The sequence below is a fragment of the Ornithodoros turicata genome, chromosome 5, assembly GCF_037126465.1.
Source record: "Ornithodoros turicata isolate Travis chromosome 5, ASM3712646v1, whole genome shotgun sequence".
NCBI classification, from domain to species: domain Eukaryota; kingdom Metazoa; phylum Arthropoda; class Arachnida; order Ixodida; family Argasidae; genus Ornithodoros; species Ornithodoros turicata.
The window spans coordinates 77,126,408-77,139,696 of record NC_088205.1 but is presented as its reverse complement, the minus strand read 5'-3'; the positions used below and the strand labels follow the sequence as shown (position 1 = coordinate 77,139,696).

At 43.9% G+C, this 13,289-nt stretch overlaps 1 protein-coding gene across 4 annotated transcripts in view; it reads left to right on the top strand.

Annotated features, from left to right (window-relative positions):
- Positions 1-13,289, top strand: part of LOC135394869 (uncharacterized) — a 287,749-nt gene that overhangs the window by 121,886 nt on the left and 152,574 nt on the right. For all 4 annotated transcript variants that reach the window (XR_010422975.1, XM_064625904.1, XM_064625903.1 and 1 more), the window contains exon 3: positions 9,403-9,444. Coding sequence is in view for 3 of the 4 variants with exons in the window: in XM_064625904.1 (XP_064481974.1) it covers positions 9,403-9,444 (42 nt within the window). In the remaining variant the exon portion in view is untranslated. The remainder of the gene's footprint in view (positions 1-9,402; positions 9,445-13,289) is intronic.

Genomic DNA, 13,289 nt, shown 5'->3' with positions numbered 1-13,289 from the left:
ATCAGTGGCACAGAGATGACAAAGAAACGAGAACAGCAAACTTTTGTTTCTCTATGACAACAACTGTTCTTCGGTATCGTGCCATGGAAAAAAAAATGTCAGGGTCGTGCGCACTTTAATTGCCACCTGACTCTGCCCCAACGTCCAGTGTACCAATCCGAGAAGTTCTTGCGTCTCCTTTTGATTTGATTTGATTTTAAAAGAAAAAAATGGAGATGGTAGTCTCGAGCCACTCGGGACTGGCTACTCCAGGACGCGTTATTAATAAAAGAAAGGGAAACTACACGTCTCCTTTTTCTGTGTCAGTTTGCCGTTCGCTGCGAGTTGAGACCTGCGGTGAAGCATCTGCAATTGCATTCAGAATATTAATGGAAGATATCAGTGGCACAGAGATTACAAAGAAACGAGAACAGCAAACTTTTGTTTCTCTATGACAACAACTGTTCTTCGGTATCGTGCCATGGAAAAAAAATGTCAGGGTCGTGCGCACTTTAATTGCCACCTGACTCTGCCCCAACTTCCAGTGTACCAATCCGAGAAGTTCTTGCGTCTCCTTTTTCTCTGTCAGTTTGCCGTTCGCTGCGAGTTGAGACCTGCGGTGAAGCATCTGCAATTGCATTCGGAATATTAATGGAAGATATCAGTGGCACAGAGATGACAAAGAAACGAGAACAGCAAACTTTTGTTTCTCTATGACAACAACTGTTCTTCGGTATCGTGCCATGGAAAAAAAATGTCAGGGTCGTGCGCACTTTAATTGCCACCTGACTCTGCCCCAACTTCCAGTGTACCAATCCGAGAAGTTCTTGCGTCTCCTTTTGATTTGATTTGATTTTAAAAGAAAAAAATGGAGATGGTAGTCTCGAGCCACTCGGGACTGGCTACTCCAGGACGCGTTATTAATAAAAGAAAGGGAAACTACACGTCTCCTTTTTCTGTGTCAGTTTGCCGTTCGCTGCGAGTTGAGACCTGCGGTGAAGCATCTGCAATTGCATTCAGAATATTAATGGAAGATATCAGTGGCACAGAGATGACAAAGAAACGAGAACAGCAAACTTTTGTTTCTCTATGACAACAACTGTTCTTCGGTATCGTGCCATGGAAAAAAAATGTCAGGGTCGTGCGCACTTTAATTGCCACCTGACTCTGCCCCAACTTCCAGTGTACCAATCCGAGAAGTTCTTGCGTCTCCTTTTTCTCTGTCAGTTTGCCGTTCGCTGCGAGTTGAGACCTGCGGTGAAGCATCTGCAATTGCATTCGGAATATTAATGGAAGATATCAGTGGCACAGAGATGACAAAGAAACGAGAACAGCAAACTTTTGTTTCTCTATGACAACAACTGTTCTTCGGTATCGTGCCATGGAAAAAAAATGTCAGGGTCGTGCGCACTTTAATTGCCACCTGACTCTGCCCCAACTTCCAGTGTACCAATCCGAGAAGTTCTTGCGTCTCCTTTTGATTTGATTTGATTTTAAAAGAAAAAAATGGAGATGGTAGTCTCGAGCCACTCGGGACTGGCTACTCCAGGACGCGTTATTAATAAAAGAAAGGGAAACTACACGTCTCCTTTTTCTGTGTCAGTTTGCCGTTCGCTGCGAGTTGAGACCTGCGGTGAAGCATCTGCAATTGCATTCAGAATATTAATGGAAGATATCAGTGGCACAGAGATGACAAAGAAACGAGAACAGCAAACTTTTGTTTCTCTATGACAACAACTGTTCTTCGGTATCGTGCCATGGAAAAAAAATGTCAGGGTCGTGCGCACTTTAATTGCCACCTGACTCTGCCCCAACTTCCAGTGTACCAATCCGAGAAGTTCTTGCGTCTCCTTTTTCTCTGTCAGTTTGCCGTTCGCTGCGAGTTGAGACCTGCGGTGAAGCATCTGCAATTGCATTCGGAATATTAATGGAAGATATCAGTGGCACAGAGATGACAAAGAAACGAGAACAGCAAACTTTTGTTTCTCTATGACAACAACTGTTCTTCGGTATCGTGCCATGGAAAAAAAATGTCAGGGTCGTGCGCACTTTAATTGCCACCTGACTCTGCCCCAACTTCCAGTGTACCAATCCGAGAAGTTCTTGCGTCTCCTTTTTCTCTGTCAGTTTGCCGTTCGCTGCGAGTTGAGACCTGCGGTGAAGCATCTGCAATTGCATTCGGAATATTAATGGAAGATATCAGTGGCACAGAGATGACAAAGAAACGAGAACAGCAAACTTTTGTTTCTCTATGACAACAACTGTTCTTCGGTATCGTGCCATGGAAAAAAAATGTCAGGGTCGTGCGCACTTTAATTGCCACCTGACTCTGCCCCAACTTCCAGTGTACCAATCCGAGAAGTTCTTGCGTCTCCTTTTGATTTGATTTGATTTTAAAAGAAAAAAATGGAGATGGTAGTCTCGAGCCACTCGGGACTGGCTACTCCAGGACGCGTTATTAATAAAAGAAAGGGAAACTACACGTCTCCTTTTTCTGTGTCAGTTTGCCGTTCGCTGCGAGTTGAGACCTGCGGTGAAGCATCTGCAATTGCATTCGGAATATTAATGGAAGATATCAGTGGCACAGAGATGACAAAGAAACGAGAACAGCAAACTTTTGTTTCTCTATGACAACAACTGTTCTTCGGTATCGTGCCATGGAAAAAAAATGTCAGGGTCGTGCGCACTTTAATTGCCACCTGACTCTGCCCCAACTTCCAGTGTACCAATCCGAGAAGTTCTTGCGTCTCCTTTTTCTCTGTCAGTTTGCCGTTCGCTGCGAGTTGAGACCTGCGGTGAAGCATCTGCAATTGCATTCGGAATATTAATGGAAGATATCAGTGGCACAGAGATGACAAAGAAACGAGAACAGCAAACTTTTGTTTCTCTATGACAACAACTGTTCTTCGGTATCGTGCCATGGAAAAAAAATGTCAGGGTCGTGCGCACTTTAATTGCCACCTGACTCTGCCCCAACTTCCAGTGTACCAATCCGAGAAGTTCTTGCGTCTCCTTTTTCTCTGTCAGTTTGCCGTTCGCTGCGAGTTGAGACCTGCGGTGAAGCATCTGCAATTGCATTCGGAATATTAATGGAAGATATCAGTGGCACAGAGATGACAAAGAAACGAGAACAGCAAACTTTTGTTTCTCTATGACAACAACTGTTCTTCGGTATCGTGCCATGGAAAAAAAATGTCAGGGTCGTGCGCACTTTAATTGCCACCTGACTCTGCCCCAACTTCCAGTGTACCAATCCGAGAAGTTCTTGCGTCTCCTTTTGATTTGATTTGATTTTAAAAGAAAAAAATGGAGATGGTAGTCTCGAGCCACTCGGGACTGGCTACTCCAGGACGCGTTATTAATAAAAGAAAGGGAAACTACACGTCTCCTTTTTCTGTGTCAGTTTGCCGTTCGCTGCGAGTTGAGACCTGCGGTGAAGCATCTGCAATTGCATTCAGAATATTAATGGAAGATATCAGTGGCACAGAGATGACAAAGAAACGAGAACAGCAAAACTTTTGTTTCTCTATGACAACAACTGTTCTTCGGTATCGTGCCATGGAAAAAAAATGTCAGGGTCGTGCGCACTTTAATTGCCACCTGACTCTGCCCCAACTTCCAGTGTACCAATCCGAGAAGTTCTTGCGTCTCCTTTTTCTCTGTCAGTTTGCCGTTCGCTGCGAGTTGAGACCTGCGGTGAAGCATCTGCAATTGCATTCGGAATATTAATGGAAGATATCAGTGGCACAGAGATGACAAAGAAACGAGAACAGCAAACTTTTGTTTCTCTATGACAACAACTGTTCTTCGGTATCGTGCCATGGAAAAAAAATGTCAGGGTCGTGCGCACTTTAATTGCCACCTGACTCTGCCCCAACTTCCAGTGTACCAATCCGAGAAGTTCTTGCGTCTCCTTTTGATTTGATTTGATTTTAAAAGAAAAAAATGGAGATGGTAGTCTCGAGCCACTCGGGACTGGCTACTCCAGGACGCGTTATTAATAAAAGAAAGGGAAACTACACGTCTCCTTTTTCTGTGTCAGTTTGCCGTTCGCTGCGAGTTGAGACCTGCGGTGAAGCATCTGCAATTGCATTCAGAATATTAATGGAAGATATCAGTGGCACAGAGATGACAAAGAAACGAGAACAGCAAACTTTTGTTTCTCTATGACAACAACTGTTCTTCGGTATCGTGCCATGGAAAAAAAATGTCAGGGTCGTGCGCACTTTAATTGCCACCTGACTCTGCCCCAACTTCCAGTGTACCAATCCGAGAAGTTCTTGCGTCTCCTTTTTCTCTGTCAGTTTGCCGTTCGCTGCGAGTTGAGACCTGCGGTGAAGCATCTGCAATTGCATTCGGAATATTAATGGAAGATATCAGTGGCACAGAGATGACAAAGAAACGAGAACAGCAAACTTTTGTTTCTCTATGACAACAACTGTTCTTCGGTATCGTGCCATGGAAAAAAAATGTCAGGGTCGTGCGCACTTTAATTGCCACCTGACTCTGCCCCAACTTCCAGTGTACCAATCCGAGAAGTTCTTGCGTCTCCTTTTGATTTGATTTGATTTTAAAAGAAAAAAATGGAGATGGTAGTCTCGAGCCACTCGGGACTGGCTACTCCAGGACGCGTTATTAATAAAAGAAAGGGAAACTACACGTCTCCTTTTTCTGTGTCAGTTTGCCGTTCGCTGCGAGTTGAGACCTGCGGTGAAGCATCTGCAATTGCATTCAGAATATTAATGGAAGATATCAGTGGCACAGAGATGACAAAGAAACGAGAACAGCAAACTTTTGTTTCTCTATGACAACAACTGTTCTTCGGTATCGTGCCATGGAAAAAAAATGTCAGGGTCGTGCGCACTTTAATTGCCACCTGACTCTGCCCCAACTTCCAGTGTACCAATCCGAGAAGTTCTTGCGTCTCCTTTTTCTCTGTCAGTTTGCCGTTCGCTGCGAGTTGAGACCTGCGGTGAAGCATCTGCAATTGCATTCGGAATATTAATGGAAGATATCAGTGGCACAGAGATGACAAAGAAACGAGAACAGCAAACTTTTGTTTCTCTATGACAACAACTGTTCTTCGGTATCGTGCCATGGAAAAAAAATGTCAGGGTCGTGCGCACTTTAATTGCCACCTGACTCTGCCCCAACTTCCAGTGTACCAATCCGAGAAGTTCTTGCGTCTCCTTTTTCTCTGTCAGTTTGCCGTTCGCTGCGAGTTGAGACCTGCGGTGAAGCATCTGCAATTGCATTCGGAATATTAATGGAAGATATCAGTGGCACAGAGATGACAAAGAAACGAGAACAGCAAACTTTTGTTTCTCTATGACAACAACTGTTCTTCGGTATCGTGCCATGGAAAAAAAATGTCAGGGTCGTGCGCACTTTAATTGCCACCTGACTCTGCCCCAACTTCCAGTGTACCAATCCGAGAAGTTCTTGCGTCTCCTTTTGATTTGATTTGATTTTAAAAGAAAAAAATGGAGATGGTAGTCTCGAGCCACTCGGGACTGGCTACTCCAGGACGCGTTATTAATAAAAGAAAGGGAAACTACACGTCTCCTTTTTCTGTGTCAGTTTGCCGTTCGCTGCGAGTTGAGACCTGCGGTGAAGCATCTGCAATTGCATTCGGAATATTAATGGAAGATATCAGTGGCACAGAGATGACAAAGAAACGAGAACAGCAAACTTTTGTTTCTCTATGACAACAACTGTTCTTCGGTATCGTGCCATGGAAAAAAAATGTCAGGGTCGTGCGCACTTTAATTGCCACCTGACTCTGCCCCAACTTCCAGTGTACCAATCCGAGAAGTTCTTGCGTCTCCTTTTTCTCTGTCAGTTTGCCGTTCGCTGCGAGTTGAGACCTGCGGTGAAGCATCTGCAATTGCATTCGGAATATTAATGGAAGATATCAGTGGCACAGAGATGACAAAGAAACGAGAACAGCAAACTTTTGTTTCTCTATGACAACAACTGTTCTTCGGTATCGTGCCATGGAAAAAAAATGTCAGGGTCGTGCGCACTTTAATTGCCACCTGACTCTGCCCCAACTTCCAGTGTACCAATCCGAGAAGTTCTTGCGTCTCCTTTTGATTTGATTTGATTTTAAAAGAAAAAAATGGAGATGGTAGTCTCGAGCCACTCGGGACTGGCTACTCCAGGACGCGTTATTAATAAAAGAAAGGGAAACTACACGTCTCCTTTTTCTGTGTCAGTTTGCCGTTCGCTGCGAGTTGAGACCTGCGGTGAAGCATCTGCAATTGCATTCAGAATATTAATGGAAGATATCAGTGGCACAGAGATGACAAAGAAACGAGAACAGCAAACTTTTGTTTCTCTATGACAACAACTGTTCTTCGGTATCGTGCCATGGAAAAAAAATGTCAGGGTCGTGCGCACTTTAATTGCCACCTGACTCTGCCCCAACTTCCAGTGTACCAATCCGAGAAGTTCTTGCGTCTCCTTTTTCTCTGTCAGTTTGCCGTTCGCTGCGAGTTGAGACCTGCGGTGAAGCATCTGCAATTGCATTCGGAATATTAATGGAAGATATCAGTGGCACAGAGATGACAAAGAAACGAGAACAGCAAACTTTTGTTTCTCTATGACAACAACTGTTCTTCGGTATCGTGCCATGGAAAAAAAATGTCAGGGTCGTGCGCACTTTAATTGCCACCTGACTCTGCCCCAACTTCCAGTGTACCAATCCGAGAAGTTCTTGCGTCTCCTTTTGATTTGATTTGATTTTAAAAGAAAAAAATGGAGATGGTAGTCTCGAGCCACTCGGGACTGGCTACTCCAGGACGCGTTATTAATAAAAGAAAGGGAAACTACACGTCTCCTTTTTCTGTGTCAGTTTGCCGTTCGCTGCGAGTTGAGACCTGCGGTGAAGCATCTGCAATTGCATTCAGAATATTAATGGAAGATATCAGTGGCACAGAGATGACAAAGAAACGAGAACAGCAAACTTTTGTTTCTCTATGACAACAACTGTTCTTCGGTATCGTGCCATGGAAAAAAAATGTCAGGGTCGTGCGCACTTTAATTGCCACCTGACTCTGCCCCAACTTCCAGTGTACCAATCCGAGAAGTTCTTGCGTCTCCTTTTTCTCTGTCAGTTTGCCGTTCGCTGCGAGTTGAGACCTGCGGTGAAGCATCTGCAATTGCATTCAGAATATTAATGGAAGATATCAGTGGCACAGAGATGACAAAGAAACGAGAACAGCAAACTTTTGTTTCTCTATGACAACAACTGTTCTTCGGTATCGTGCCATGGAAAAAAAATGTCAGGGTCGTGCGCACTTTAATTGCCACCTGACTCTGCCCCAACTTCCAGTGTACCAATCCGAGAAGTTCTTGCGTCTCCTTTTTCTCTGTCAGTTTGCCGTTCGCTGCGAGTTGAGACCTGCGGTGAAGCATCTGCAATTGCATTCGGAATATTAATGGAAGATATCAGTGGCACAGAGATGACAAAGAAACGAGAACAGCAAACTTTTGTTTCTCTATGACAACAACTGTTCTTCGGTATCGTGCCATGGAAAAAAAATGTCAGGGTCGTGCGCACTTTAATTGCCACCTGACTCTGCCCCAACTTCCAGTGTACCAATCCGAGAAGTTCTTGCGTCTCCTTTTTCTCTGTCAGTTTGCCGTTCGCTGCGAGTTGAGACCTGCGGTGAAGCATCTGCAATTGCATTCGGAATATTAATGGAAGATATCAGTGGCACAGAGATGACAAAGAAACGAGAACAGCAAACTTTTGTTTCTCTATGACAACAACTGTTCTTCGGTATCGTGCCATGGAAAAAAAATGTCAGGGTCGTGCGCACTTTAATTGCCACCTGACTCTGCCCCAACTTCCAGTGTACCAATCCGAGAAGTTCTTGCGTCTCCTTTTGATTTGATTTGATTTTAAAAGAAAAAAATGGAGATGGTAGTCTCGAGCCACTCGGGACTGGCTACTCCAGGACGCGTTATTAATAAAAGAAAGGGAAACTACACGTCTCCTTTTTCTGTGTCAGTTTGCCGTTCGCTGCGAGTTGAGACCTGCGGTGAAGCATCTGCAATTGCATTCAGAATATTAATGGAAGATATCAGTGGCACAGAGATGACAAAGAAACGAGAACAGCAAACTTTTGTTTCTCTATGACAACAACTGTTCTTCGGTATCGTGCCATGGAAAAAAAATGTCAGGGTCGTGCGCACTTTAATTGCCACCTGACTCTGCCCCAACTTCCAGTGTACCAATCCGAGAAGTTCTTGCGTCTCCTTTTTCTCTGTCAGTTTGCCGTTCGCTGCGAGTTGAGACCTGCGGTGAAGCATCTGCAATTGCATTCGGAATATTAATGGAAGATATCAGTGGCACAGAGATGACAAAGAAACGAGAACAGCAAACTTTTGTTTCTCTATGACAACAACTGTTCTTCGGTATCGTGCCATGGAAAAAAAATGTCAGGGTCGTGCGCACTTTAATTGCCACCTGACTCTGCCCCAACTTCCAGTGTACCAATCCGAGAAGTTCTTGCGTCTCCTTTTGATTTGATTTGATTTTAAAAGAAAAAAATGGAGATGGTAGTCTCGAGCCACTCGGGACTGGCTACTCCAGGACGCGTTATTAATAAAAGAAAGGGAAACTACACGTCTCCTTTTTCTGTGTCAGTTTGCCGTTCGCTGCGAGTTGAGACCTACGTTGAAGCATGTGCAATTGCATTCGAAATATTAATTTAAGACATCAGTGGCACAGAGACGACAAAGAAAAAAAGAACAGCAAAAAAAAGTTATCTGTGACAAGAACTGTTCTTCGATATCATGCCACGAAAAAAAGAAAAAAATCTACCAGACTTGAATCGTCACCCGACACCACTGCTGCCTCCACTGTACCACACCGAGAAGTTATTGCGTCTCCTTTTTCTGTGTTAGTTTGCCATCCGCTGCAAGATGAGACCTGCGGTTAAGCATATGCAATTGCACTAATGGAAGATATCAGAGTCACAGAGACGACAAAGAAAAGAAAACAGCAAAATTTTGTTTCTCTATGACAAGAACTGTTCTTCGGTAACATGCTATAAAAAAATCACACGACGATTACTGTTGTGTAACGCGAATTTCAGCGACAGCACTGTCGGCATTGGGCCATCATTTTAACTGTCCAATTATTGTCGAAGCAGTGTATGGTAAGTCAACGGCAGCGCTGTGAGATCATCCTTGAATCGCAAGCGATCGCAAACCGAACAACTGTACTCAAATGGGTTCTCCCTGGATTGCCTAGTGAAGTTCTTCGGCTCTCGCTTCCTTGCGGTAGCCATTGGGTTGGGTTGGGTTGGGTTGGGTTGGGTTAGGTTAGGTTAGGTTAGGACTGCTTTGGAGGTTACGGGGCGTTTGAGACTCGACTCTGATGATTACTCATCCATCAACTTATCATTTCAGATCTCATATTGACCAGCGTGCCCTGTGGTAGTGAAGCACAAAGTAAGTGACAAATTTCCTTCATACGATGTCACTGTTTTCTGTTTGTTTGTTGTCGTTGTTGAGGATAGGTACATAATAAATGCACGTAAAGCATGCAAACGTACGCATTACATACACGAAATGGAATGTATTCGAATATAACAAGTGCGCGCGTATAGCACGTAACAACGAAGATAAATCAGGTGGTATTTCCATAGATTGGCAAGTTACCACTCAAAAAGAACTCGTTACAAGTTAAGTCACCGTGTGAAAAATGTAATTAAGTTAATAACGAAGTTCTTCAGCCTGAAATGTAACTCGCAGTTACTGAGTTACTTAAAGAAGAGAACGAGTTACTTCCAAGTTACTTCGGACACAAAATAGCATTACGCAGGTGCAGCGCGCGTGAGCAGTTGAGAGTTAGACCTTGAGTTACCTGCGGGGGAGTGCGACACGCTTAGATCGTTTTCGTTTATGTTCAACAATAGACCTCTCCCTGTTTGTAAACAAATGACGTCATAGTGTTCGACAGCGGAAATTTGGTAGAACTGAACTACGCTCGAAGCTAGAGGTGAACAATGTCGCGCCCGAAAGCCTTGAGTCTTGAGGGGATTACGATATGGTCCCTTAAAGGGGACGCGACCCTTGGTCCTGTTTTTTTTTTCTTTTTTTTTTTTTTAATGAGAGGCAGCGAACAAGTGCCCGTTCGTGGAACCCAGCCCTCTCCTTCCGATTTGTTTCGGTTTCAGTCTGTCTACCAATGTCATGATGACGTTTCTCTGGTAGAGGTCTATTCGAACGCTTTGCATCTTACTCCCTGTGGGCGCACAATGGTTCAGCTTCATTTCAATGGCAGCGGTTCTTACTTCCTGAATAAAATACTGTCATTGATTGAATATCACGTTTTATGTAAAAAAATGTCATGAAGCAACCGGAGAGAAAGCAAGAAAATATGTTGACGTGAGTGAAAAGCGAGTTAAAAGTAACTTGAAAATTAACTGAAGTTACTCTGGAAAGTTCCCGAAACACAGTTCCCTGAAAAAAGAACGAGTTCCTCAGAAAGTTACCATGGCGCAAAAGTACCGAGTTAAGTTACAAGTTAGCAAAAAAAAAGGAACTTAGTTACAGTAACGAGTTACTTGTAACGAGTTACCTCGAACTGTGGGTATTTCTCTAAGAAACTGTTCGTGGGAAAGTTGCGCGCTATATCGAGGGAAGGTCCCGGTAGTCATATACAAAGAATCGCGCATCGAAAGATTTGACTGACGCACAGGGTGACATAAGTCGAAGCCAACCTTGAAATCACTTGCCATAAAGTGCGAAGAGAACTTCTGAAATAGTGACACCTCCGTTACTCTGAAGCTAAAAATTCGTCTCTTCAGATATTCGCGACGTTCCGACCCGTCATCATGTTGTAGGAGAGAGAGAAAGTGTTATAGCGTTCTAAGTTTACGTTTCAGGTAACTTTTACTGCGTTCAACGGTATTGCACAAAAACGTTACACAACTTTCGTTGTATAATTTTCAATTCTGCCCATCCCTAGCGACTGACAATGTCTTCACTTCTCCCGTGTGAAGGTATGGGATGAAAGTACTCAGACTGCGGATAACCACTCCCAGTCGGACAGGAGCATATTCAAGCTGCGGTGGTGAGGACGGTATGATAAAAATTCAATAAAGTCCGACTCTTTACGACTGCACCGTGCAGCTCGTTTCATGTTTTTTTTATTGGTATATTGCTCCGCTCCCATTAAACTAATTGGCATTCCACTGCAAACAGTCTGTATTTCTTGTATAACTTCCCCCTTTTAGGACAAGAAAAAACACCGAACCAACCATTTGGATAAAAATGTTCACGATTACGTCTGAAAAAATAAACGAGAAAAGAGAGAGTAATTTTTGCTTTCGTTCCTGACCAATGTAAGCAACAAAGGAAATAACTCTAGCTGCTACATGAAGCATTCGGGCACCGTGTTGGAAAGGGTGTGTTCTGATTCAAGCTCCACGAAGCTCAAACGCTTCAGATAGTTCAGATAAGTTGCAGTTCCAGTTCTTCTGGTCAGATTCAAGGTCGAGTGAACAAGGAGAGGCAAGTCCGTAATGAAATACAGAACACTCAAAAACAACATTGAAGCTTTAATATCTACAAGCTTCCGTGCGATGGACCACACTTCATCAGGTACCAATGTACCAAAGTACCAATTGAAGCTATGCAAGGTACCATCAGGTACCTGATGAAGTGTGGTCCACCACGCGAAAGCTTGCGCATATTAAACTTAGAAAGCTTCAGTGTTGTTTTTGAGTCTTCCTTTGGTAGTGAAATCAAGTTTAAGGGAATACAATTTAAAATGCCTAGCATATATAGTCCAATGCCAAAACAATGCCTTCATAACGCCTCTAACTGTAAATAGATGACCAAAACACCCTCCGCCGTTATTTCTACTAAGCACCACCGGGGTCCGCAGGCGGCGGAATGGCGTTCAAGTTAACCCTGATGCGAGCTGTACTTAAAAGAGTTATGAAACAATTCTCCCAGTTTTGGGTGAATCGTATACTGATGATACCGGGACTGGTCTCCCGAGCATTAAACTAACCAACGTCCCACGCGATCGCTCGTTCGGAGGTTATTGCTCACTGAAGATCCGGCAGTGGGAGAGAGGCACCTTCGCTCTCTCCTACAGTTGCTTCGTGATGTTCATACTGAATAATAAAAGAAGCTAAACATATGCGGTGAGAGATTGTTCCTCAACCCCAAAGTTCGACGCGAAGAAGACGCAAAAAAAAAACACACACAAAGGAGAAGAAAAGAGACGGTGCTCGGCAGAGAAAAGCCACTTTGAAAGCGGTGCTTCCCTCCAACACGTTTCACCTTAGGAAATTGCACGGGCACGTGGAATTCGCGCCTGGAGATCTTTTCCACCCACCGCGCCTTGTGCCTAAATCATCTCGAATCGTCTGCTTTCGCAGTGCTGCGAAAAAATGGGACGTTTATGGTGGTACGTTGTGCGGATATCTCGGAGGTGCTCCGGTAGATGACGCGGATTCATGCGTGGCTCTTTGTATGCGGGAATGCATGTGAGTACTCTCGCAAGCGTCGACGGTTTGTTGGTAGGACGGCTTGAAACAGTGATACATTTTTGATGCGTTGCGCTGCGCGGAGTAGACGTCGCGAAGGTTTGGACGTCATAAATTTATAGCCCAGAAAAGTCGCGAAGGTGGGAGTAATAAATATTTGTGAGCCCAGAATCTGCCACGTATTGATATATCAACTGCTAAAGGACCCAGGACGCGATCCAGGAAACCTAATAAGTTTGTTCAAATCAATTCATTTCGATATTTCGCAAGCAAAAATTGGAATGAACTTGCATCTGAGGTTAAAAAAGCGACTAGCCTTCATATTTTTAGAAATATGCTCTCAAGTAAGATGTGAGTTAACTTATTTTTTGTCGTGACTCACAAGGTTTTTTCATATAGGACTGTACTTACCATGTTGTTACTTTTCTTATGCTCATCTATGTATTTAGTTTGTATGCACATTTAGCATTACTTCAGATTTGCGGGACCGCAATACAGGTTCGCATAGCGGTCCTACCAAATACCTTGTAAACACTGACGGATCAATAAAATAAATCTCTCTCTCTCTCTCTCTCTCTCTCTCAAATCCTCAGGTCTCAAGCCGCCGAAATTTAAAACAGGAACTGTTCTTTTGGGATACCGTCGCCATCATGGGTACACTCTAAATCGTTTCACACCTTTAAAGGTGTAAAATAGGTGTATTAACAACGATCACACCCCTTTCACACCCTACAACTTTGTTTTGGAAGTTCCTGAGGGTGTAACAATGGTGTACTACACCCTCAGGTGAAA